The sequence below is a fragment of the Rhipicephalus microplus genome, chromosome 2 (genome assembly GCF_043290135.1).
Source record: "Rhipicephalus microplus isolate Deutch F79 chromosome 2, USDA_Rmic, whole genome shotgun sequence".
NCBI classification, from domain to species: Eukaryota; Metazoa; Arthropoda; class Arachnida; order Ixodida; family Ixodidae; genus Rhipicephalus; species Rhipicephalus microplus.
In genome coordinates this window covers 189,359,287-189,386,360 of record NC_134701.1, presented here as the reverse complement: position 1 = coordinate 189,386,360, position 27,074 = coordinate 189,359,287, and the positions used below count along the sequence as shown (strand labels likewise).

Genomic DNA, 27,074 nt, shown 5'->3' with positions numbered 1-27,074 from the left:
TTCCGCCTCTTATCGAGAATGCAGCCGCCGCAGCCGGGATTCTATCCCGCGACCTGCAGGTCAGCAGCCGAGTACCTTAGCCACTAGACCACCGCGGTGGGGCTCGTTGTAAAGAGGTTTGAGTGTATTTGCATTCAGTGGTTATTAGAGCACACATACACAGGTTTGATCATTGGCAGTGAATGAACGCTGATAATAGTATGAAGCACTTTGTGAAACACGCCGCACACACTCTTCTCATTTGGATACCACATAACTGTTCATTTGTACATCAGTGAATGCTGCATTTATGACTGCTTGAAAGATATGCAGTTTTCAAGTGTCGGCACTAAATAAACTGAGTGTAGAAGTTGATGCAGATGTGTACACTTTTTTTTTCGGGTCCTCAATTTAGTAACAGCACAAACATAACAGAGCATCTGCTTCTAGCTGTTAGCTCTGTACTACAACATGATTCTGATTTGCTAAGTATGACAGAGTTCATGTGCACTGCAATGGAATGTCAATTCACGTACAGTATTTGATTTCTGTAAAATAAAAACACGGCACAAAATGTTCCCAAAACCCACAGGTATACTAATACATGGCTGGCTTCCTTGTGACTTTCAACAAAAGAGATCATGCGATATGACTTCCTGATCAAGTGGCTTCCTTTCATGTTCCAGGTTGAAGCTCCACCACCTTATTCTATGCAGCACCGTCACACTTGTTCAAATGTAGCTATAATAGCACAACCGTTATATTTGCAGCAAGTAGCTCATGTGTGGCTTATGTGTGACTAATGTTTATACACATGAAACTACTGCTGAGAAATTGATAGCTCTGTTGCATGTATGTTGGCTAAAGATGGAGTCACTATTTCAGGGTAGCTGAAGAATCAACCTTTGACACTAAAGTGTTTAATGCAGGCTGAGCAGTCACTTTTTCACGGGCAGTGGAACACTGAAGCACAGTTGATAAAGTCCCGGTTGTCCTGCTACATTTGTGACCTCGCACGTTGGTGCCACAGGCGGTTTTCACAGGTTGGTACGCTTCAACGGCCCCTTCCGACGACCGCTCTCGGCTGGGTTGGCAGCTTCACTTGGCTGTGTTCGGATGAAAGTGTCAGTCAGCCAAGACAGCTTCCAAAAATGGCCAGCACAAAGGAACTCGCAAAGATCTCTCTCCGACGCGACTGACTTTGACTGCCCTGCTTGCCACGGACTTTGATACTACAAGGGGGTGCTGCTGCGCCAGTGCCGATAACTTTCACACACTGGTGTTCTTGAGAGCCCTTAGCTCTCCTTGATCTTCGGGCGAGGCGTATTTGTTTTTGAACTCCATTCTTCTTATGCTGAAAACATGTAAAATACTAAATGCTAAGCTGCGCTGTTAATTTTTTTTGTGCATGCAAGGAGGTGAAGTAGTCCTGGCGAGCGCATTTCTTCAAGTACAGTCCATGCTCTTTATCAAAAATTTAATTAAAGCTGGCTTTCAGAAGAAATGAGGCCATTTGATGTTGGCAAAATACTTCATTTTGAGCATAAGCTGTCGCAATCTTCTAGGGGCTGAAGTAGACATTTTCAGGGCAAACATTTCAAATGATGCATTAACAGATGGCAACGTTGAGAACAGCAACACGATTCAGACTGACCAGTAGCAGTAATAAAACTACGACCCATGCCAGTGCTGTGAGCTCTATCTCTTCCTGTTCCTCTTTGTGCTTTCTGCGAGCTGCTACAATGAAGTTTGCTGCACAGATGGAAGCTGTGCTTGTATCTCACTTGAACAGAAAAAAAAAATGATTGTCATCGACATAAAGCATGGTGGGACTTCTTTTCCATTGGTTTTATTGGTTGTTTATACCTGTAACAACAAGCTTACATAAGTTCGCAGTGTTATAAGCACGTGGGCAGTTTCGGGCTGGAGTATTTATTCCGTATGCTCGTGGGATGCTCTAGCCAATGATGTACTGAATGAAAAATTCTTTTGTGACACAAGAATTTATTAACTGAAGCTAGAAGGCCACACCAGAGACATTTGCTATGACCAAAAAGAGGAAGAGATGAGTCAAAAATGCTGCGTTCCTGACACTCAGTGTTGACTAAAACCAGCAAAAATGCGCAGAAAGGTCATAGCAACATTGATCTTTTATCACAGTTTCATTCTTTTATGAATTAAACGTAGATATGAGAGCTTTAAAAGTGATTTTTAAAAAGCATGCTCCTCTTTAAGCGCCCTCGATATCTGTTTTTGATAATGCAGGTCCAAGTACACTGGACTCTTTTTTGCAGAATCATAAGACAGTATTGTAAAGAGCATTGACTGTATAACATAAAGATCACTGCACTGAAATTAAATGCACTGCATAGATGGGAAAAAGCATGCAGCATTCATGCCTTTTGCATGCCATGCTCTTTTCAATGTCTAATACATGCAGTGAGTCTCAACAAAGCTTCTTTTTTTCCCACTGGAGTAGTTTAGAGGATGCTGTATGTGTACTTTCTGAAATAGATTCCTTTTTTTTTTTTTAGATTGGTTATGCCTTGCACCAGTAGAAAAATTTATTGTCATGTTGCAACTCTAAGAACTTAACTAGGCTTGTGCGAATAGTGAATTTCAGGGTCGAAGCGAATTCGAAGCGAATAGTGATTTTGGTCGAATAATTTCGAATCAAATTCGAATAGTATGTATGACATATAAAAAAAGGGAATATTTATCATAACCTAACTAACCTGCACGATATTTCTTTTGAATTAAAAAAGGCCTTATGCAAATGCCTTTTTTTTTTCGTTGAAAGGAAGTCGAAACAACCTGTAAGATACATAACGTTTTAAAGTTTATTATACTTAAATCATATAAACCATCATAACAAGCTTAATAAAATGGATTGATTTGAGGGTAAGATGTTCCTTTAAAGGGGCCCTGCAACACTTTTTCAAGTACCATGGAGCCTGTAAACATGCTTGTCTCCTCACAAATTTACCGTCGCAAAGTTTCTAGAATTGATCCAGTACGAGCGGAGTTCCAAAAATTTGTCGCATGCTGCAATTGCATTCTCCATTCTCGACCCGTCAAAAGATCTGGAAGCTAAGTAGGGAAGAATGGCACAAGAATAGAAAAAAACGCCATGAGCACCTAGCGACCTTGAGCATCTTTTCTCTCTCTTGTTTCTTCGAATACGAGGCCTTTCAGTGCCATCATGCACGTACTTGTGAACAAGCGGCGGCCTCACGCGGCGGTCCGATAACGACGAGCGGGCCATGCTCAAATCAGCCAATGACTGACCAGAGTCGTATTTTCTTTCTTGGCTGACAAGTGATTTTTGAGCTTGTAGTGTCATTTGCTGAGGGAAGAGAGCAATTTTTGGCTTTGAAAATTTATTGTGAATTTCAGGGCGCGTGCTGCGCAATGATACTTGCCTCGCGTGTTCTCGGTAGCCTCTACAACCTATCGGCAGTGTTTTCTGACCAGCAAGTGTTGCAGGGCCCCTATAAATTTGAAGGGGGGCTTCGCGGTAAAGCAAATTTCTCCTGAGTAAATGCTTTCACGGCTTTGCATTACTACATTGCAGTGAGACCACCTTTACAAGCGGATTAATGTACATTTATTTGTTTATTGCGAATACTTCGAAAATATCCGATAATTTAAATTCAAAACGAAGCGAATTCGAATAATCACCTATTCGCACAAGCTTAAACTTAACGTAAAAAAATTATAAATCAAGTTATAAAACTTTAGAGATCCTCTTCACGCTTTCTGCCCGTTACAATCATGCAGCAAGTTGTCAGCTTGAGCACCGGACTGTTCAGGACAAGTCTCACTGGTACTGACAGAATACTGTGAAATAAGCAATTTTTGTCGCTATACTTACACAGAGTGTAATACCGGTTATGTAGGCTCTTCTTTTCTATGCTATGAAGAGCTCATTAAATGTGTCTGCACCACAGTCAAAGATGGCAACATTGTTTGTGCTTCGCTACACATGGCAGCTGCATCACCGAACACCGCGACGAGTCTGTGCGTGCAGAACAAGCAAGTGTGCGTGCAATTACAGGCATGCTTGAGCCGGTGATGCACACATAAATCGTGTTCACCAGTGCAGAATGTAAACAAATGCTAGCACGTGGATACGTAAACAGAGCGTGCAACACACCTATTCATGCAATCGTGGTGTTTCTCTCGGGAGTATTGTGGCATGTCCTAAGTTTAAAATGGGGGACACTCACCTAGAGGTACTCTCCGTCAGGGAATGCATTGAGGCATGCCGAATATCATCTTCGTCAACCAGATGACGGCTGTTTCAAGAGTAATGCCATAAGTAGTGAACAGATTGCTTACTTGCTGATTATACATTTACACTTACTTGGCCCCTTAATTGCAATTTTTGAAGGTAGACAAAACAGCCAGTTTTATTTTATTTTCATCGCATAATTTTGAGGCACGCATTTCTCCTGTGACAAAACATCAAAATAAAGTTAGCAATTGGAGGCTCTTTTTTTTAGTTATGCTTTTAATTTCACCATCAATAGTTGGGGCAGAACATGCGCTTTCTCAATTTCTATACCCTGAGTGCTTGCTGTCACTAATTGCTTCGCCACTTCTCAAATGCCACTGGGAATGCATTGTAGGTGTGGATAACAATAGGTACTAATAGGTTACAAATATTGCAAAACAACTCTGACAATTTCGGTTCAACTCTGTCAGAGAAGTAGTAAACATTTTCAATTTCACTGCACCTGGTGTCATGCAGAACTGTACCTGTGCACCAAACCTGGGGCAATCCATTTGACTCTGCTAATATTCCATGTGCAAGTTAGGCATGCTCTTCCCAAATAATAGATATGTATACTAGCAAGCAAGTTGTATGCATTTGATCACAGTACTAACAGCTCAGCACTTTGTATTCAAGGGCAGCATTGTGAAATGCGGCTACCAGTGCTGCCAAACATCGAATTTGATAGAACATCATCAAACATAAGAGATGTACAGAAGTCATTTGTTATAAAAGATTCAGAGCAAGTAAGGTCAACTAATGGATATCATTCATGCAAAAACAGCAGCTTCCGGTTGTGTCATGTGATCGAATTATTCAAGAGAACCTATGCTGCTTTATGCTGCATTAGAACCTATGCTGCCTGTTACAATAAAGCTGCTAAGGAGTCGTCAACAACAGTTTTCTCATATAAAAGGCCCAGCATCATGCATATAAAACACAATGCTGCAACACAATGTGTTACTATGTGCAGTCCCGAACAGACAGAAAGCCAATCATTCGAGAAACATCACAGAGGGGAGAAAGCCGCACACGCAATGCGAGATTGTCATGACATTGATTGCCGGAGTTCCATAGTATGAACAATGGCACAACACTTGTCAAAAGAAACGAAACTAACGTGAACAGCTGCAAGGTCACAAACACATTCACGGTTCTAATGACTCGGTTTCTTTTGACAAAAGCAGTTTATGCACGAACTTGCAAGGCTTGTGACATACAATGAAGCACAGTGAGATGATTGAACACAAGCTGTATGTAATGAGAAACCTTTTTTTTAATGTGACACCAATATACTTTGCTCTAAAAAAATTTTAACTGGACAGGATAAACTCATTTGGTGCAACATAGCAATAGCAAAAACTAAACTACATTTGTAGTTGAGAGAGCAGAGATAAAAAAAACTTTGTAAAACCTTGTGCTCTCTTCTTCTTGTAATTGTGGAACATCCTTTTCTGAACTTACAGCAAAAGTAATTACTAATTCTGCATATACAGAAATTTGTACAGAGACGTACATGCAATAAAATACCTGCGTTAAGTACCCAGCTTCATTATTTTCACGAGTATTTACAGTGGACTATGATTGCATACAGTACACTATATGCGGTGAACACACGAATCTTGACTTAAGCCTGGCCCTCATTATGTGCGAAATGGTGATGTTCGTGCAAACAATATTTTCACACAAGAACTGCAGACGTGTGGTCTAGGGCAATGTTAAAACGTGGTAAATGCGTTCAACATTTTACGAGGTTGTACCTGTAGACTGCGCTATTTAGAAATACAGTCGAACCCCACCGCAATGAAACTTACGAGGCACGGAAAAAATTTCGTTGAAGCGAAAATTTTATCGTAGTGAAATCTAAAAAATAGAACTGATCTGAGCTAGAAGAACAAAGGAACGTTTATTCTCAAAATTCAAGTAATGTCTCCTGTTTTTTATTCTTTCTCAGCAGCGTCACGACATGATTCTCACCCATGCATAGCGAGGCCATGGTGAAAAGCACGCTGAAACAACTCCTAAAACCACCTTTGTGAACGAACCAAGCAGTTGCATTAACACGTTAACACCAGCAGCTGTCCGCTGTCAAAAGTACCCGACAACGCCGAGATGGCGGCAGGGTAGCGTGAAGCGGCGACTTTTGCATTATTATTATTCTATGCCATTCTTATCATCCATCACTCGCAGCGCGGTAGCTGATTTTGTTGATAATAGGAACGAACAGCTGCTCTAATTAGTTTCCACACTAGCCAAGCACAAACATTATGATAAGCATTGGAATCAGAAAAGGCATCGTTCCGCGGTTGCACTCAGCAGCTGCGTGAAGGAAACCATGATCTGAGCGACTGAGCTTCAGCATCAAATCGTCTGTGCCTTAAAAGTAAGCCAGTGGCAAAAGCAGGGCAGTCTCATTGCCATTGCTATCGAGCAAGGGCGGCACCCATGCTTGCTGAACAGCGGCGGTTTCCGGTAGTGCCAACGCGTATTTTAGACTTCGTTGATACATTTTCAGGCTCTGAAAATGCATCAAAATGTTAAAGATTGGGTTTACTGCATAAAAATAAGTATATGAGCCTGGAACCACATCGTAAATATTTGTTGAAGCGGGACGATCTAAGAAAAAGTATTCGTTGTGGTGACAATATTTATGCATTGACTCCCATAGACTGCTGACAAGGAATTGTGAATTTTTCGTGGTAGCGAAAATTTCGTTGAAGCGGCATTCGTTGTAGTGGAGTTCGACAGTATTTTTAATACATGACCGAGCCTCTCCGTCAGCTAGAGGCTGAGGTCAACTCATTAACTTTGTACTTTCCTAGCCTAAAGCTACAGTTCTGAGGTTGAATATTTATTAGGCAGTTATTTTTAAAAAGTTATATCACTTCTTCAGGTGCTCCGTAGAGGTGTTTACCTCAAGTAGGATGGGTGGGAACATGAAAACAACTTATGGGAGTGTTTTTCTCCGCAATTCCATCTTTTGTGAATCTGCATGCTATGCTAGAGAGGTCAACTAGAACGGCCTGAATGACACATTTTTCTTTTGTTACAGGAGCCTTAATTTTTTTTTCACAGTTGATCATGTGTTAAATGAGGCAGCACTGCCATCAATGCAAACATCAGACTCTAGCCTAGCCTCCTGTTATGTTGTTGAGGTTGGTTTTCAATTAGGTTAATGTCATGGTATACAAGCTGACAAGCTGCTTAACTATGTAGAGCACCAAAGTGTCATATGAACATGACATATGAAGTAATGGTCTGTATGGCTGGTATTTTGTACTTTCTTGTTGTGCATTCACTTGGCTTGTGCATGTTACATGGCCTGCTTTGAAAAGATTCGGCGCATTGAATAAGTTTGCCTAAATGCTGCATTTACGATGTTGACCTCGTAAAGCGAACAACACACTTTCAACTAATACAGAAAAGCTGTTGCATGAGCTGAAGGGCACACTTACCGCTAAAAGAATCAGAACGAAAGCATAGAAATATGTACTACACAGGCAGTAATGTGCTACTGTTTTGCTCATGATACAGTTCCATTTATGTAGCACCCATGTATTGAGTATGAAAATAAGTTGGCATCAACTCATCAGCACAATCAAGAACCCATTTAACAATGAGTCACCTCAATATAGTGAAACTGGATTTCCTGTTATGCAAAGATTGTTCTGATCAGCTGAAGTCAGTTCACAACAGAACCTGCGAGTGGCAAATATTTCACTGATCAATCAACCCCTTTCGCAAAAAACATTTGAAAGTTGCTGTCCCACGTCATTTATGTTTCTATGCCTCCGTGTCTTTTGCGCAGTAAACGTGTCATTCATCCAGTAAACAGCAGTTAGGCCAACAACAAGATGCAGAATCACACAGGACATCCACAAACACATGCTGCATCACAAAACACAGCACACACCCAAAGCTAGCCCTAAACAAGGACAGACGAGACAAGGAGCAAGCCAATTGGCGGCAGTGAGGTGGCATGCTGGGTGCTGCCCACGTGCAGAGAAGAGGGAAGGACCGAGTGGCCGAGATCGCACGACGACTGACGTGTCAGGCCTGGCCGTACCTGGCAGCCTTGCAGTAGCAGCAGCATGCGGCCACTGCCACTATGAGCAGCAGGATGGCGACGGCGGTGACGCCCCATAGCGAGGCGGTCACGAGCCGGTTCTCCTGCAGCAGTGGTTCGTCCCAGGGTGGCCACGTAGGCGCAGGACGCAGGGCCAGCTCCGGCAGGTAGGCATTCCAGAACTGGCTCTCCTTCTGGCGGTAGTCGCGCAGCATGAAGCTCGAGGAGTTGAACGCCTCGTAGTATGTGCCGTTGATGCACAGGTACTGAAGCAGGGCCCTCGTGGCGGGATCCCAGCGGATGGTGCCAAAGAGGGAGGTGCCTCCCGTAGGATCTCTGCAGTGGAGGTGGGAGAAGAATTTAGACTACACTCAAATGTGCAAATTTTAATGAGTGAGCACCCACGTAAGAATTGAGTTCATATAAAATACTAGCAATAGCAGCATTTGCAGTGCAAGTGTATCTTGAAATGTAAACGCTAAGCTAAAGATAACCAAATGAACTATAGGTTTTTTTTTGCTCTCTCATTGCAAAATGTGTTATCAACAAGATGAAACTTCAGTATGAGTTTTCATTCTAATAACAAAACAGCTGTAATAAAAATGAAAGACAGATTACCTGTGCAGAGCCTTATACTTCTAAGAGCATAATAAAAGAACTGATATGATTACTAAAAGCAGGAATTAGGGCTAGTTTGTGGGTGTAGAACTTGCGCATTTCAGCAAGCTCAACGAAACAAACACAAAAGAGCGACGCATAAACAGGACAGGCGCTAGACATATAAACAGGACGTCTAGCACCTGACCTGTTTACGTGTCTCTTTCTTTTCTGTTTGTTTCATTCTGCTAGCTAAGATACAGAAATGATATAATTACAAATCGGCATTTCGTACAATCCAGGGTCTTTTACTTCTGTCGCTAGATGCACTTTGACGCAGTGAGCTATCACAACCTAAGCAGTTTAGAAACGCTTTAGTTGCAGTCTGAACATAACACGAACACACCGCACTGCAGCTAAGGTATTCCTGATGCTTAACCAACCAGTCTATATTGCTACCCTTGCTAAGTAGTTCATTTACAGTAAGCATCTTACAGAAAGGAACCAAGTCATGCTTATTTGCATACTACTCCCATATTCTGGGACCATTTTTGCTTAAAGGAGTACCTTTTTTCTTTTTTTTTTTAATCAGCGTAAGACACTAAGCAAACTTATTTCATAAGATGCACCAAACAGAACCACGGAGCTTTAAATCATCGCCATCACCACCTATCACATGCATCAAGCAATGAAACCCTTCATTTTAGATGTTCTATGCAACACGCCTGCTCACTTTGTCTCTCATGTCTTGATATGTAAATTTTGGATGCTAAAGCAGACCATTGGTTATTGAAACATATAATCTACTTTAATAAGAAACATGTTATTTCAATTATCCTTCCTTTCTAGACGAACTTGCAGCAACTCACCCAGTTTTGGCAAAGTTTGCCCAGGCCTGCATAAACAGCTGACTCATGTTTCGATCTCCCTCACTCCAGAGGACATCATTCAGTTCCAGGTTATCGGGATAAAACTTTGGGTCCATGAAGGGCGCACCGGACACCATCAGGTCCACCATACTGTGCGGTATCTCTGCAAGTCAAATTATCGCACTCGTCAGAACACTAAAGGATGCTGCCTCCTGTGTGCCCTCATGCTATGGTAGATCAGTTTCAAAAATTAGGTTAATTAGTTATGTCACTATGGCTGCAAAACACGCTGTCACTGTAGTTGTTACTCCCATCAGGCTGAAGGGCAACTAGTATATAAAGAAGACTTGTGTTCTCATCACAACTACCCTGTTTGGGTTTTGTAACGGAAAAAGTAAGGATAACATGATCAGCGATAAGTAGTCCGATAACTAGTAAAATATCTCTGTACATTTTATAAAACAAATATTCCCAGTGGTATTCTTTTCAGCATTCTTCTCAATGCCGCCCCGAACTCGGTTACAGCATGAATTTACATGTGTGTTACATGGTTTCTAAAGCTGGTACCATTCTGAAGAACATAAAGATAAATTTAAAACTGGCAAGTTTCATGCTCAAAGTAACAATGTATGTGGTACATGCATTAGGACAATTTTAGAATGTGCCTTTCCCCTTTGGGATTCTGCATGAAAGCCTCTATCCAAAAAAGAAATAATCATAAAAAGTAAAAAAAATTGGTCCCGTATCTGCATGTTTCACTGCAAATGTCGTTGAAAGTCAATAGTCTTACGTGTGGAGAGAGTGAAAAAAACGTTTATTTGATGTTCTGCCCGAGAAAATCGGTGAATTCTCGAAGTGCTGCGTTAGAGAGTCCCGATCCGTGCAGCGAAGGCAAACGAACGCATCGAGGCACATTGAGCGCGAGCGCCCGCGAGGAAAATGCGAGCGCTCGCGGAGAAAGATGCACGCCTGTCTCGGAAGCAATAAAAAATAAAACGCAAAGCGGTGGTCAGGTGCCACCACTGTGTCGTCTTAGCAAAGCGTTCAAAACACTTGCCTTTTTGAGCATCGCGTTGCACTGTCAGCGCAGCATGATAAACGCTATGGTCCTTAGAATTACTTTTGTATTCCTTCTCTAGTATAAAGGCACACATACAAAACATCGACGTGTTGTTATGGTGCCTAAGATATGTGCAATAATTGCTTTTTAATTCACAATCACACAACTATGAACGCTGAAACTTGAGCAATATTGGTGGGCGCTGTGGATGGGGTTGGCCGTTTGAGGTATCGTTTGATGCCTTCAGGGAGATTGTTACAGTGGACAACCAGACAAATGTACAGACAGACAGACCAAAATTTTGACGTCGAAGGTCCCCAAGAAAGACTATCGTCTTTAAAAAAATATAAAGGATCCAAAATTGAGCAGTCACGTTTGTCCTGAAGGGGTATGATTGGCACACTAGATGAATAGCAATAAAAACCAAAATACAGCAATGAGTCACTGTTTCATGAAAGAAAATTAAGGCTAAAGCTTATATACACGATATGCATATAACAAGAAAAGTGGCACAATTAGTGATAAGCATTTCCAGCTGCTGAATTACATTTCTGAACAAAGTGATCACGTGTTTATTGTTTAAAATTAGGGAATACCATGCTAAGATCGGCTTTATTACTAATTTCTTTTCTTTTGGAAATGTATCATCATACAGAGTTGTCGGTCACATGTGCAAGTGTGAATAAAAATTTATTTTACGCAAAAAGTATCCCCCAAACCAGCATTCCTCCAGGAAACGCCGCTATATGTCACGAATAGAAAAAAGGCATTAGCAGGAACACAGTGTGCTATTGCTCGACTGCCCCAAAAACGACACACACAAAAGGCAACTCAAACAGAAACTCCAGATGCTAGACACCGTGGTGAAAATACTAGGACTACGGCCATCAATGATAAACCGCAAAGTGATGACAATGCTGCAACATTTCTCTGAGGGCTCAAAGATTTGTTATGAGTATTGAGGGCACTGTATTTAAAATGCGCACTGCGACTGTGCATTTGATCTGCCCAAATAAAAATTTGCACATTTACCGATGTAGGACTGCATATATGTATCTATATTTTGTTTAACATCTGTACAGCCGCTTTTGGCTGTAGACAATTTATTAAAGTACAGGAAACCTTAACAAGTTCAGAAGCATAGCTCAGGCATGGAGTCGCTCCTGGCCAACGTTCGACACAAGGCTCACGCTAGTGCCACAGGGCCAGTACAGCCGTGGGCGAACTTCGTTGTCGTCTTTTAGGGCGACATGTCATTTTGTTCATTAACATTTTATACAACAACATCCAAATGTGAAGGGGTAGTCGTCACCAAGCTATGGTTACAACTCCTTTATTTATTTTTCTATTTCAAAAAAAAAAAAAATGCAGTGTGCACTCTGTATGACAGAGTCTATAATGTGAGCAGCATTTTCCTTTGCAAGCATTTACTGACCAAGCGTGTGTCACATAAATGCATATTTTTATTTTCATTTACACATTTATGCAACAGCAGAGTAGTTTAGCGTAGTGTATTGGTTACAGCCTTGTTACGGGAGTACTAATAAAATTTTCTGGTCCTGGTCCACAAAAGCTGAAATATTGCATGGCTACAAGTCATTTAAAAGCACGCTGTCATTTCAGACACGCAAAGAGTAGTGCGGAGAAGCAAGAAGAGTATAACTAAGCAATCGGAGTCTGATGCTCACCATCCCAGTCATACTGGCGTCTGCCATACTGCAACCTGGGGTAGCTCTCGAGTGTGTAGTTCACCACGTAAGCGTAGACGCGAAAGCCTTTATCCAGCAAAAGCTTCATCATCTTGTCGTGAGGGGCCACAAAGTAAGAGTCCGAGAGCATCTGCAAGAGATGGCACAAGCACACATTCTGTCACACTGCATGCGCAGGGTCGACCGCAATTAGATGAAACGCTTTATTGGTACAAGTACCGGTATAACTGCTACGTTTGTTATATGCAAAGTAAATGTGTTTCATAAGGCACCTAATACTTTCAATAATCGAAAGAACAGTTCTTTTAACTTCATGTTGTATGACCGCTGCTATGAGCTACTGAATATCTAATGGAACCATTTCTACTGAGTTCCACTAAGTCTGTGCTGGATGATAACACCATCACTGATGAGGCTTCAGTGTGTTTCATGGCATTTTGCTGTGTTTATGCTTCAGGAGGACTGTAGTTCTCATTCTTCACGTTAAAATACCGATGGAAGAAATTGAGCATGGTTAAGCTTTCGTTGGCTCTCTGGCAGTGAGAAAAGAGTCTGCCAGACACAAGGTTGAAGACTGCAGATGCAACAGATACATCTATTTTATATCTCTATGCCCTGCCCTCCAATACATAGTTCCTTACATACTAGTTGTACATCCACTTGTAGTCGATGTGTTATGATGAAATAGTCATTACTTCAGGCTCGTCTTTTATCATCCTCCCCTCAATGAAAAAGACGAAGACTTAAGTCTCGCTGTGGCTGCGTTCCTCAAGTTTGTTCCATGCTAGCACAGCTCCATGCATGCTGCTCCCACTACCCATAGTTTTCTAGAATTAACTAGAGGGAACTCTGGCGCTGCGATGGTTTGGCCACTATAGGAATGTTGAATAGTACACATATTTTCCTAGTCTTCGGGCATCTGGGCTTCGAATGCGCTTATGGCTTCGTTTATTGTTGTGTTCTGGTTTTGTTTCGAGTGAAAGAACGAACCATCATGAACTTCATGACCCGGTGCAGCTGCTCAACCTTAGCTGATTGTTGTCTCTTGACAAGGCAGCTACAAGCCACACGAAGCCAAATGGAGCAGAAAGAACGAAGATTAGACAAATTTGTGTGCTACCCATCCTTCCCATGCTGACTGAAGCGCGGTGCACTGTAGCGCCCATAGACTTCAGTGTTACAGTTCCTTTTAGTGTATTTATAGGAAAGTCTATGCTTCCCCCTATATTAATAATCACAGTTCTTCACAAATCTGTTTTTCGAAATTTTAGAGAATGGAGAATGATTCCTTGTTTTCAAGGCATTCAGAAAAACAGCTGCTTCTTTTATAACCCTTCACAATAATTCCTCACGCGATGGTGTAGCATGCCGACAGTGAAATGTCAGTGACACCCTGCACTGCATTGATAATACCATAAACTATAACATACCATAATCCTAACACTCAAACCTTCCCTTTGTTAAAGATGTGATAGACAAAACAGAGCCTTAAGTACTACATCATGACAGCAATACCCATATCACACATACCACACAGTGAAACAGCACACTTACGTCAACGTATCCCCTCATCAGGAGAGTTTGATTGTCCTGATCAGTCCATGGAGTGTACATGAAGGCTAAGGCACTGATGGCAGCTTCCTCGTTGAGCGTGTAGTTGAACTGGCGGGCGTAACGTTTCAGGTACATTCGAAATGAGTCCGGCATCATCACATAGCGATTGCTCCTGAGTTCTCTGTCTCGTTCTGCAAATTCATAGCAAGTAGTTGGAACCTCCTTTAATTTAGTTATACATACCATCCATGCACTTACCTTTCAAGACACAAATGACTCAAAAATGTGGAGAGAAATGGGCTACAACTACAAGAATCCTATTCTGATGTCTGTCTATTTCTAACATTGGCAAAGCTTCAGGTAAAACACAGTGTTTAAAATATACAGTGTAGACCACTTACAACGTAACCACTTATAGTGCAGAACTGCTTACAATGCGGTCTTTTTCTACTCCTGTTACCCCACCATAAAAGCCCATGTATATGCATACCACTTATTGTGCACTCCCCCAAGATGAAAGATCGGTTATAATGCGGTTGCCGAATATTGTTCAAAACAAATGAGGTAGCGAGTGCGCTTATGAAAGAAGGTGTGCTGTGTGCGCCACTGGGGAGCAAACGACGAGGTCGTTACGGAGGAGGAGGGGACACGAAGTGAACGAACAAAAGGCGGAGGGAAGAAAAAGAAAATGAAAAAAAAAAAAAGGGCCACAGTACACTGCACGGGCTCGACGAGTAAAGAAGGAGGATGGTTGCCTCGGTGGCCGATAAGCCTTTGCACCGACGCTGATGTGGCTACAGTGTACTACGTCGCTAGCGTGGCTTTGGTCGCGCGCCGCTCGACGTGGCACGTGCGATCCCATCCATATCAACTGCATGCGCTTGACAGTTTCCTGTCGGGAAAGACGTCGTTGTTATCAAGCTTGCAGCAAATATCGCGTTTGCTTCCTTGTCCGTAAATTGAAAACCTTCTATGGTTTTATGACGCGAGCTTTCGCTTTTGCTGCCAGTGCGCTGTCGTACGTATGCTTGGCGAGTTGCAGTCACTGCTGATCTGCTGGCCACGAACGCGAACTTCGTATCATGCACGCTGTTCTTGGTTCACTGCTAGTGCAATCTTTCTGACGCCGAATCTTCATGTTTTGGGTAATCTTTCTGCAACAACATACCAAATGGCAAGCTAGTCCTAATCGGCGTTGGTTGAGCTTTGATCGGTAGCGGTCGCGTCAATCTAAGTTGCGGCTTGGTACCTCTCTAAGCTCTTTGCGGTGGCTGCACTTGACGGGAAGGAATACATATCGTTAATGAAAACAAGGCCGGCACCTGTAGCGCTCAAATAGTGGTTCGCGATTCGATTGCGATGTCTTAAATTGGGTGTGCGCTCATGAAATCGAATGGTTGGCGTCTTTCAACGTGTCAAATTCTGGACGTAATAAGGCATAGTTTCTATGTAATGCGCATAATCGAGGTGGTCTAGTAGTCGGCGAATTTCTGCGATGGTGCTTTGATTTGTTAGACTCCCCTCTTTCGCGTTCATTTCATTGGCAACGCATGCCTTTGAACGTTAAATTCTTTTAACATTCAGAAATTTAAATGCTAGCAAGCACGCATCGTATGTTTTGATTTTCGGACACGCGAAGCTGCATGTTCAACACATTTTGCGCAAGTGCGGCCCTTGAAAAAAGTTGTTCTGGTTATAGTGCGGTATTGCTTATAGTGCGGATATTCGCAACTTTCACAAATTACGTTATAAGCAGTCTATACCTAGTTATAAAATCTAATGTAGAGTAGTGTTGCATTTTTAACTGAATCTCTAGCTGTGTATTCATTTATTACTACCTATCTTGATCGTGCCTACATAACAGTCTAGTGTTTAAACTAGCCAGAAAGGCTGAGAATGATATCCCCTTTGTCAAAACTTTGTGCTGGAAAAGAACAGGGACAGCCAAGTTGATACAGACTATTGTATTTGGCCTTACCTTACCTCATCGCACCCACCTTATATGTTAAAAAAAAAGTGCATATAATACTAAGACTTAAATATCAAATTATTTTACTAGTGCACATCGAACCATCTTTATTTTCATAACTCTCAGTTATGAAACCACAGAAACTTGCAACAGAAACTAGCTATGGATAAATATTTGGGCCACTACCAATGAATGAGACAGCACACTATGAATGGCTTCAGCATGATGATGAATGCAACTCACTGACGATGTAGGATGCCTCGTCACGTGTGACACCAGTCATGTATGCGACTTGGTTGTGAAACCGATTGGCCTCCTCCGGTGCGAGGTCTCGAAGGTAGTCTTCTGGAGACACGGACACAATACTGTCCGAACGTGTGTGACGGTCGAGGACAGGTCCCCAGGGCAGGCGTCCCACTGTCGGCTGCACGCAATTCGAAACCACCAGAAACGTTCAAAACTTGCACTGGGGGCTCACATTGGTAGTACATTCAAGTGCTGCCACAATGAGCAATTCTAAAACAAATTGACCTGTATACCAAATGATTCTTTATATTCTTGCTGTATCGCACGCACTGTAGCACGCGGCTTTTATAATAGAGTGACCTGTATAAACAAGGTATTTCGAACACCCCGTGTGCTTTGTTAAAATGCTTGACTGTAACCCAGCTGCTACTTCCAAACAATTGGCATGATGGAAAATGGGTAATGACATTGTACCTCTTCAAAACAAGTGAACCTTTCACATAATTAGTGAATGTGCATAAACTGTCAGCCTTTGTTCTGCCTTTGAAAGCTTAGCTTTAACAGATGTGTCACAAGAGTGTGTTTTGTAATCATGAACGGCAGCGTATGGGAGGGCTCTGCATGCAGAGAAAAAGTGATTAAGACAGGTTGCCAATCAAACAGCAAGGTCTAAGCTTTAGAAGCTGACATTGTCAGGCAATGTCACTGTAAGCTACATGTAATAAGTTCAAAGTTAAGATGCGTAGTGAATTGAACTTTGCACTGTTGAAAGTTTGCATGATTTCAAACAACTTCACTCAAAAATACTACTTGCTTCAAAAGCAACAATGACATAGCAGTAAGGGCGCATTACTGTACTAATAGCTTTTCAGTATGTTTACAAAGAACATAGAAAGTATTAAAATAACTAGCATAGCATTCATTAGGATGGCTGATGAAAATGAAGTACATTCATTAGGATGGCTGATGAAAATGAAGTACAGCAAAATTTTCTGAATTAACCTGCTATTTAACTACGAGTCCCATGCAAAGGAAGGCCAGTCATTCACTGCGAATATGACAAATGCAAATGATGCAAGAGAAAACAAAAACGAATTCAGAAAAAATTCCAATGACCAGAGCTATGCACAAGAACCAGTAGGGCAATTTCATCACATTTCTCATACTGACAATGCTGTCACAGCGACTGCCAGCAGATGAAGTCTTCTGCAGAGAGAATCGCTTCATGTACTCAGTAAAAGGGGATATACTTCAAAGTCTTTTTTTTTTCTTCTCTTTTTTCAATGTGACCAAGAAAAAGCCACTCACAAATTTCACAGTGAATTCTCAGAGTACACCAATGAAAAGAGGGGGAAAAAAAGCTCATAAAGCATCCAACAAAAATCCTTGTTGTTCGCATCAGACTTAACAGGAGCAAAACAAACTGCGCACAAGCGCCAAATGTGTAGCAAAAGTTGACAACTACTTAGCTCCAAAGGCGGTACGCACCTCAACAGTGGCCAAAGTGAACTCGGAGCTGCTGTTCCCCTTGCTGCGCAGGCAGTCCACAAGGCGCCAGGTGCTGTCGGCATAGCAGCCAACCTTCTCGCCATACAGCCAGCTTATGTTGCGCATGCGTATTGGGTCCTGGTCAAAAGCCCACTCGGCCAACGGTGATCCACCGGCGGCAATCACCCGTTGGAAGGCAACTGTACATGTTGGCACCAGGTCAACCAAGATAGGACATTTTCTATGTTACCTCATGCATAGACACCCTATTAATATTAACACTTGATACCATCTGGACTTGTGTACACTGTAGAAAATGTGGTGGTAGGCCTAAGCAGATTTTTTTTCATCTGGGACAGAGTTGTATGTGATGCATAACAAGTGTTGTATTTTTGTAATGAAATCATTTCTGTTTCAGAAACTGTTAAAGCAATGGGTCATTCAATTAGGTTTTCTTGTAATTGATTATCCATAATCAATTAATTTTTTTTTTTTGTAATATCGACTAGTGACCATTCTTCTATGCCAGTTGCCGTTTCGAAAAGTATCCTACCATTTTGTAGGGACCCCCTGTGTAAGACATTGCATGTAAGGTCAAGGAACGGTGAATAAACAGGCTTTGAAGGGACCACTCGTCTTGTCAGACTGGGAGGTCCCTACAGAGCTTATTTCTTTCACCTTTTCCTTGGCCTCACCTGTAATGCCTCACCCGAGTGCCAGCAACAGTGAAGCACGACGCTTCACAGAGAGTATGTACACTAGCATTGAAGCGCTACAGAATTACGAGCTGGTGCCCAAGGTGTTCCTGTATACCGCCATCCACTCCATGAATTCACAGTGTTCAGTGTTGCAGCTGACCTCTTAATGAGGAAACCTGGAAGAATTACCGATGAAAACCTCGAAAAATGGCTCCAGTTGAAAGTTAGCAATGTGTGCCGCTATATCAAAGAAGCCAGAGTAAGCCTGAAAGCCTTCATGCAAGCCTTCTCTTTTTACCATGCAAGCCACAGTTGCTCGTTATAGTTTCAGTAAGCTTGTATTATTGTCTTACAGTAATAAAACTTGATTACTTATTTCCTGTAATGCATACAAGTCAGATGTGTAGCTAGTTATGCCTTGAGTATTGACTAAACTTGTCGGCCGCTTAATCCATAGAATTCTTCTCCCTTAATGTTACACCATTTCTTTTCTTCGTTTGATAGCTTATTGCACAAGTGCTAGCTTTTTTTTCTGTCAATCTTAGTTACAAACCTTGAAGTTTCTGGCTCATAAGCTTACTGAGACTTGGAGGAAGAGATGGACATTCAAAGCTTATGTAAAGCTTAGCGTGAACAGCCAGCAGTAAACAAGAGTTAGACTGCAGGTATTAGCGGAAACAAGATTTAGTGAAGGATGGCTGGCAGATCCTAAAAGAAAAGTTAGCAAGCATAACATGGTAGTGGGATGGTGCAAGAAAATGGTTATTATTTAGTGGTTGTTGGAAGAGGCTTTCATTCTACAGAGGACATTCCTCACTCTCTTCAACTACAGATAAGAATTTCGCGTGTTGATCTGGCAGCAATAACAAACTATAGTTTTGTTTTGTACTTGCTTTTGCCACGCAAATGTATTTCAGATCTTTGACAAACTATTTCTCCAGAGGTAACTGGCACTGATTTCTGCTGTCTGCACTAGCCACTCTCTCCTTGTTCCAAACAAAACCAGCTTAAAAAGCGTACCACGCTCTTCTGCCATCGCCATCATCTCAATTTGTAAATCCTGCAGCAAAAGTTTACAGGAAGTGGGCTCCACTGCAAATGCGAATTTCTGCTCTGTTAGTGCATGGTGCTTCTAATCTAGAGGGGGATTGTATAGGTTGCAATAACTACGACAGGATGGAAGATTTCTGGTGGCTATGGTTTTATAAAAAGTGGAGATATAAATTTCTCCATTTTGCGTCTCAGCTTTTGCTGGGGTCAATATGACCTTCTGACACTTGCTATAGTGGCCAGGACAAACATTTATTCGTACAATGCCATAAAAATATTCACAAACAATAAAATTTAGAGCTTTACGTCCCAAAACCACAATATAATTATGAGAGACACCGTAGTGGAGGGCTCCAGAAATTTCGACCATCTTGTGTTCTTTGATGTGTATTGAGATCACACAATACACGGGCCTCTACCATTTCATCTCCATCAAAATGCAACTGCCAAGGCCGAATTTGAACCTGCAACCTTGCAGTCAGCAGCCGAGCACTGCAGTCACTGTTCCACAGAGGCGGACATAAAATTTGTCAACGACACTAGTGCCAAGGGACTTGGCACTAGGAACTTGGCACTAGTGTCCTTAACAATTTTTGACAAACTTGACATAGTGCAAAGTGCCAGATGCCATTGAGCACTTCCTGGCTGCAAGGCACAATGCTCAGTGTACGTAAGAAAAGAAAGCAGTAATGATGTAACGCAAAAAGTAAGCCAAGGATAATACTAAGACATGATAAGAACAAGCGTCAAAGCATTGCACAAGCACTACGCAATGTGAACTATACTATTTCAATAAATGACTGCTGTGATCACTCTAAAAGACAGGGCAAGCAAACATGGACGCATATGGGTTCGCCTCTTGATGGGGGCATAAGCAGATAAGTTTTGTGCCTTCCTTCTTTTCTTCCTTGTCTGCCTTTGCAGTTGTTAGTCAGCGTCTCTGGTGTCCTGACTTCTTTCTAGTGTCTGTGTTTGAAAGCCCTGTCTTTTAGAATGAATACTTACCAACTAGCTTAGTTCTGTTACTATAAGACATTTGTGAATAGCAAAAGGGACTGTTCAAGATTTAATAACAACTCTCTCACTTACTGCCACCAAGGCAAAGTGTAACTTTTTCCCTCTAGTCGTTAACTCAGTCACAGAAAGCCATCTCGTACACCTAACAAGGAGCACACTCCGAGCCACCCAACAGAAGAATACTGGTGCTGCCCCTACTAACATGGCAACATAAGGCTACAGTTACTCGTGCTTGTTTTCACATTCCATGTGGTCACTCACAGTTGCGCCTATTCATCTGATGAATGAAGTGGAGGCCAGCACTGGCTGCTCCGGCACCGGGACCAAACAGGGTGATACGAGACGGGTCTCCGGAGAAGCCTGCAATGTAGTCTCGCACCCACTGGATGGCGGCTGCTTGATCCAGCAAACCATAGTTGCCAGGTGAAGCATTGTCCCCGGTTGCTAGAAACCCTGCAAAGAAGAAAAAAAAAAAAAAGGTCAGGCTTTACCAATTTATCTAGCTCAAGTCACCTACTGCAACAGAAATGTTTTTATGATGGAGATCTGCCATCTTTTCAAGAATAATTTCTTCGTGAACTTCACACGGGCAATGATATGGACTAGTTGGTTGTTTATGATTACGAAAAACAGTGCAAAATCAACAAGCTATCTACACACCTTTCTTTGTCTGTTTTTGCATTTTTTGCAATTACGTTCTTTGTGAAGCACTAATTGCTGTCCCCATCCTCTATGCTACTGCTTGTTATGCCCATCAAAGCACATGCACAGGCAGCATCACTCTGTGGAGCACAAAAATGATGAAGCATGAAATCTGCTCCCAGCTGTGTACTGACACACTGATATGAGTTCAGCTCCTGCGGATGGTGAAGGGTAATGTTTTGTTTTCTGTGCCCTGTGATGACAATAAAACAAAGGCTGTGGAGGTGGCTTGACGATTATGACCACCTGCATAAGTATAATAAAAAAAAACAGAGATATAAAGCAGGACACATTAAACCCAGTTGTGAGCTTTTATGTTCTGCAGTGAAATTCTGACTTATGAATATGAATATAATGAATCATTGATTGTAACAAAGTACAGGAGACCCTCATTAAGTGAAACCTGCACGGACAAGAAAAAATAAGTTTCTTTTAACAGTTCTGTTCACTGAGACATGAACAGGGGTGAAAAATTCAAGCACAAAACAAATAATATTAGAGACATTTGTTCCATCTGAGCAGCCATTACTTTTAAGAGACTTCAATTTACTGAGAGTTTGTTGTAAATAAAAGGTCTTGCCACTAATACAGCATTACAAATATATGCATATAATAGAACAAGGTTTGACTGTATAGCAGTGGGACAGAATAAACGGGCAAAGTTAGCAGAGAAGCATAAGCGAGCATAAGGCATAAATGATGGTAGCATTACTTATGGTGACAACCACACAAGTATCACCAAATGACTCCTCATGTGATATTTTCAATCAAGACATCACACCAATGCTTAAACACAATCCAATGCACTGCAGCCCTTTTTATTAAAAGGCTCAAAACACAGCATCAACCCAAGACAATGTTGCTCAGTAATGACCAGTGTGTAGGTGCAATGTTTAAACGCATGCAAGAAATAACCTATTCATTATAAACAAGATTATTAATGCAGCTTACTGTACATGTGCATCAGATTTAACTGATAAATAGACACATAAACTAAAATTCCATTGTATGTTTTTTTTTTTATCATCATAAACCCTCATTTTATCGACTGACTGAAAGAAAAGCATCTACCATCTCTGTGTTTCAACACATTCACATGCATGCATACACACATTGTGTAGTGCCCAATGCCATCCATGTGGATACATCTTTTGGATTACAACAGAGACTGGTCAACATTTCACTTACCTAAAGCACCTAGACGATAGTTGAAAGTGACCACAACAACTTCTTGTGAAGCTGCCAGCATGTGACCAGGAAACAAATTTCCAGACCCATGGTCGAATTCGCCTCCATGTATGTGCACCATGACAGCGAAACGGCGATTCACATCGGCCAGCTGGGAAAAAAAAAAGATCACGTCAGTTTGCCAACAAGCATACTAAATGGGAATCAGCTAAGGAAGTTCTTCGATAAGTTATTTCACAGGCCGTAAGCAAGTTATTTAATCAGCATTAACCCTTCAAACAACAATTGTAGTCAAAAGATATACTTTTAAATGAGCATAAATGTTGTTCACACAAGACAACAATCACTAGATTAACAGCGCTTAAAAACTCATTAAAAGTGATTTTACCACAAAATACAGGTATATACACATTACACAGATTTTGACACAGGCATAGTTAGTAAAATATTATTTTTGTGAGATTAACATGGGATAGAAATAACCAACTCGGGTAAGTTAATCAATCATTCCAAACATCAATATGGTGCTTCAGTAATTGTGCAAGTGATGTCACTAAAGGACACCATGGGCAGCAATGAAGAGTGCATAATACAAACAGCAGTATTTCAATTCCTTTGTCAACTCTAAATTAGCTAAGAGATTGCAGCAAGGTTGACAACTACGCTGCAAGGTTACAAGCCAACTTCATGACAAGTATCATGCACACTGCATTATTTAAAATGCAGCATGAGTGCTATATTGAGTTCCTGCATTACTTTTCACCTACTTAATTATCATGGTCAAGCTTCATAGACAAACATTAGGTTTGTACAGAGCTGTACTTTGACCTTACATGTTAAATAATGTAACAGCAAAGAAAAAAAAAGTGGTATCAAACCCAGCATGACAGAACCACTCTCAGAAATGATCACCCATTTTAAACACACGGTATTTTGCCATAAAATGTACTCACATTAGGTGTGTAGATATTAAGGTAAAGACAATCTTCACTGGTCGAGGGAACACCCATGTGTTGACCCTTGTAGTCAATATGCTGTATACATGAGTCCCTGAAGTTCAGGGCTTGCACATTCCCCAAGGGGCCATGAGCTTGAGGTTCCTGTTCACAAATTATTTTAGCATCAGTCCCATGGCATATGCATAGCGGTCAAAGTAACCACAAGAAATGCACATGAACACGAGAAATGCACGTGAACAAAGAGCACTCAGTGCAGTTTATAATAATAACAACTCACAGCACTTCAACATTAGCCGGCATGAAGAGAGAGCTGGCAAGGCTGCACTATTTTCAATATCTGGTGGCCAGCAGCACTGGTACGGGTCAACGAAAAAGAAATGAGAGCGCAGCTACCAGTGTTGAGAGAACAGCATCACTAGACATGGAAGTTCAAGTCAGTGAGGGAAACAATAGTGAAACATTTGTTCTAGGAAATTATTCATTTACATTAAGCCTGAAAATTTCCTACTTGAGCTCCATGCATATAGGACAAAATCAGAGTAGGTAATTTTGTGCCTTAAAAGGAAACAAGGCATAACCATGTTGCATATCTCCATGGCATGTACGCTGACGATGCCTTCCATCTCTTGTTGTGTATCGCAGCATAAATTTTATGGAATGCATGCAATCTCTGGCACTACTTCTCTCTGCACACTTTCCTTTACAAAAGCCAACTTGAACTGGTGACATAGCAGGTTTTGTTCTCGGTTTTCTGCTCCTATGTTCTACACACAGCTCGACTATCCCCACTGCTATGATTACGGCAGTGAGCAACCCAGCCGCAGGTAGATCTGTATGACGGCCATTTGTACATATGATACGATTTCAGCACACGAAAGGCTGTAGTGGCACTGAATATTCACTTAATTAAATGAAAATCAACATATATTATTACCATGCACTTACTATCCATGTTAACTCAAGCTCAATCCTGTGTAAAAGGCATGCTTCATTTGTTGATGCTAACATTATCAAGCACTTTGAAGGCATTTGTTATTACGATAGCTTTTGAAGTGTCATGAAAATAAATTTTCTGCTCAAATTAGTGAGCTGTCTCAAAGCTCATTGCCTTCAATGGAAATAAAAACATGAGTAATGACAGGTGAAGAGATTTGATGAAATGCAGATAAAGTTCTTGAATTTACCTTGATTATTTCAGACATGCGAGGGTGAATCTCGTTCAGTAGTAAACAAAATTACTCTCTTTAACCTTCACTTCCAGTAAAACCGGACACACAACATAAACAATGAAGAAAGAAAGCACATTTATGATGTAATGCACTTCTGAGGCATTATTAAGTACTACTATACCAGTTTTCGCAGCAGCAGTGCCACCATAAAAGTGAAGAGGTACTTGATGAGATTACTTCAGATTGATGGTGCATGAAATAATGATAATACAAGAGGAAGAAAGACAGGCACAGTGCACGCCCGTGTTCCTTCCTCTTGCGCTATCGCTCTTTGTGCACCACTGATTCAAGATGATTACCAACTTGCCTTCCGAAATGTGTTACTTCAGACTTCATAATAGCCATTGCATTAGATTTTTGGTTGCACGATCTCAAACAAAGAGTGTTGAAAAAAACAAAAGATCGAAGTGGAGGATACCCTCGTGCTGTATGCCAAAATACTTCTCCTTCAGATCCATGTATTGCTTATATTTATTGGCAGGTGCCTACTATTTATATTAATAGCCAAATATTTCTACTGAAGGAAGCTTCAGCTTTTGCCACTTCGTAATTACCACTGTAATTTGCTGAATGCAAAGCATTTCTACCTTTTCTGTCCTACTTCTGAATGTACTGACTTACAGAACAGTGGCACTGTGTGAAAATGGTGTTTTTCATGACCATGGTACACTGTTTATGCATGAGTATCACAGCTGATTGAGTTTTTGAGGCTCTTAATAGCCTCTTTTCTATTACTGCATTTTCGTTTCGTTTAGGCTGATCAAGTCACTATATTCATTTGTGCTTTTTTATATATCTACAGATACTGTCTTTTTATTTACAAAGCATGTAGAGTTCCACATGATGGCAACCGAAAAAAAAGAAAATGAATTATATTCATGCACACAACGTACATATACATCGCAGGGGTTCATGAAAAGTAAATAAATAAACATCTGAAACACTGCCTCGCGAAAACTGCTGGTCCGTGACAGTCTCAAACATCAAGAGGCCATAAACGCAGTCGCGCGCCAGAGGTTATCAGGGGTCACGGTCGGTCATTGCAATATCACATTGTTTTTTGGTGGTACAATCGCTACTACTGAAATGAAGGCAAATATGTTGTGTATGACGCTCGCAGTCTCTCCCTTTTTGGACGCTATTACGTACAGTCATATACTACACTTCAAGCGCATAGCGAAATCTCGAAGAACTGTTATTAACTTAGCCAGCGATCAGGACAAAACGGCGTAGGTCAGTTCGGCACCGCTCCAAAACAACACGGACACGGCCTTCCGTCAATCGATCGCCGTTTCGGCCACAGGGAGGTAGAGACCTTTGCGTCCTCACGCTGTAAATGCATGCGATCGCCAGAGCCTCCCCGGAAGTTGGAGTGAAGTCACCGCCGTGAGTAATCATCAAACCCCGCAGCCGTGCCCACCGCGCTAGCGCCACAAGTCCGAGTTCCTCAACGGCCATAGAAAAGCGCGCGCCTACCTAGCTTACGCACATCGATGCACGGACTTACCCTAAACCTGTTGTGTCCGAGTGGCGGCTGGGCGTACGGAATGCCCAGGTAGGCCACCGCGCTGGAAGGGTAGTCCAGCCTGTCGTTCCAGTGGTCGATGCCGCCCTGCGACACCGGCCTTTGGTCGGTTCGCGTGAACTCGGGAAGGTCGCACAGGTAGACGATCCTCCCCGTAAAAACACCGATCGGAGTCTTTGCTGTTCTGTACATGGTTGGCGTCGTGGTCGGTCGTATCGAGCACCGTCCATCGCTGTACTTTTGAAATTCGTCCGTCCGCTCGTACAGTCCGGACGGCCTCATGTCGGCACGGTACAGCGTAGGACCTGGCGGGGCTCGGTTCCGAGGCAAGAAGTCCGGCGTCGCTGATGGCTCGGGGTACCTCCGGTTCGGTGCATTTTGCCACTGCTGCCCGTGGCACGTTGACCACGGCGCGATCGTGCACAGGAGGAAAAACGCGACCGGTAGCGCGGCGGCACCTTCTCCACCGCCGCGCCGCATCGTACGGCTCAGCAGCACGGTCACCCCGTCCGATTCATATCTGACGCTATGGAGGCATGCCAATGCCGACTAAACGGGAAGGACCGCGCCACGCGAGACTCCAACGAACCACGCCTTTGGCGTACGCTTCAGTTTTCGAACTTTGAGCTCCGCTCGTCGCCTCTGTTGGGACGGTAAACAACTTTTAGTTTCACACCTGCTCGACGGGCGCCGCTAGTGTCTGCATCGAGCGCGGCGCGGAGGCGGGGCGCGCGGACGGACGACGGGCGCAGGTTGGGGGTGGACGCGCAAAACACCTGAACGCGCGCGCGCGACGTACTAGCGCTATGCGGCTGACGTCGTACCGAAGTGCGCATGGCGGACACATTGCGCATTGGCCAAGCTCGTTGAGCGCTTCCAACTGCTGAATGACG

General features: G+C 42.3%; 1 protein-coding gene across 3 annotated transcripts; it reads right to left on the bottom strand.

The window, feature by feature from the left end:
• Positions 1-102: 102 nt before the first annotated feature.
• On the bottom strand, positions 103-26,661 carry LOC119170538 (carboxyl ester lipase-like protein Gli). Of its 3 annotated transcripts, none has more exons than XM_037421725.2 (12): positions 26,164-26,661; positions 23,422-23,568; positions 22,469-22,619; positions 20,840-21,031; positions 17,814-18,013; positions 16,323-16,503; positions 14,111-14,301; positions 12,536-12,686; positions 9,788-9,950; positions 8,322-8,657; positions 4,209-4,277; positions 103-1,333 (listed from the first exon to the last, which is right to left on the bottom strand). In XM_037421725.2, exons 1-12 carry the CDS (start codon positions 26,659-26,661, stop codon positions 1,249-1,251), a joined length of 2,364 nt encoding a protein of 787 aa, XP_037277622.2. In that variant the 3' UTR covers positions 103-1,248. The 3 variants fall into 3 exon arrangements, with proteins under 3 accessions (XP_037277622.2, XP_037277623.2, XP_075743273.1); XM_037421726.2 differs by having other exon boundaries at positions 103-1,085; XM_075887158.1 differs by lacking the exon at positions 4,209-4,277 and having other exon boundaries at positions 103-1,085.
• Between the last annotated feature and the right edge of the window lie 413 nt (positions 26,662-27,074).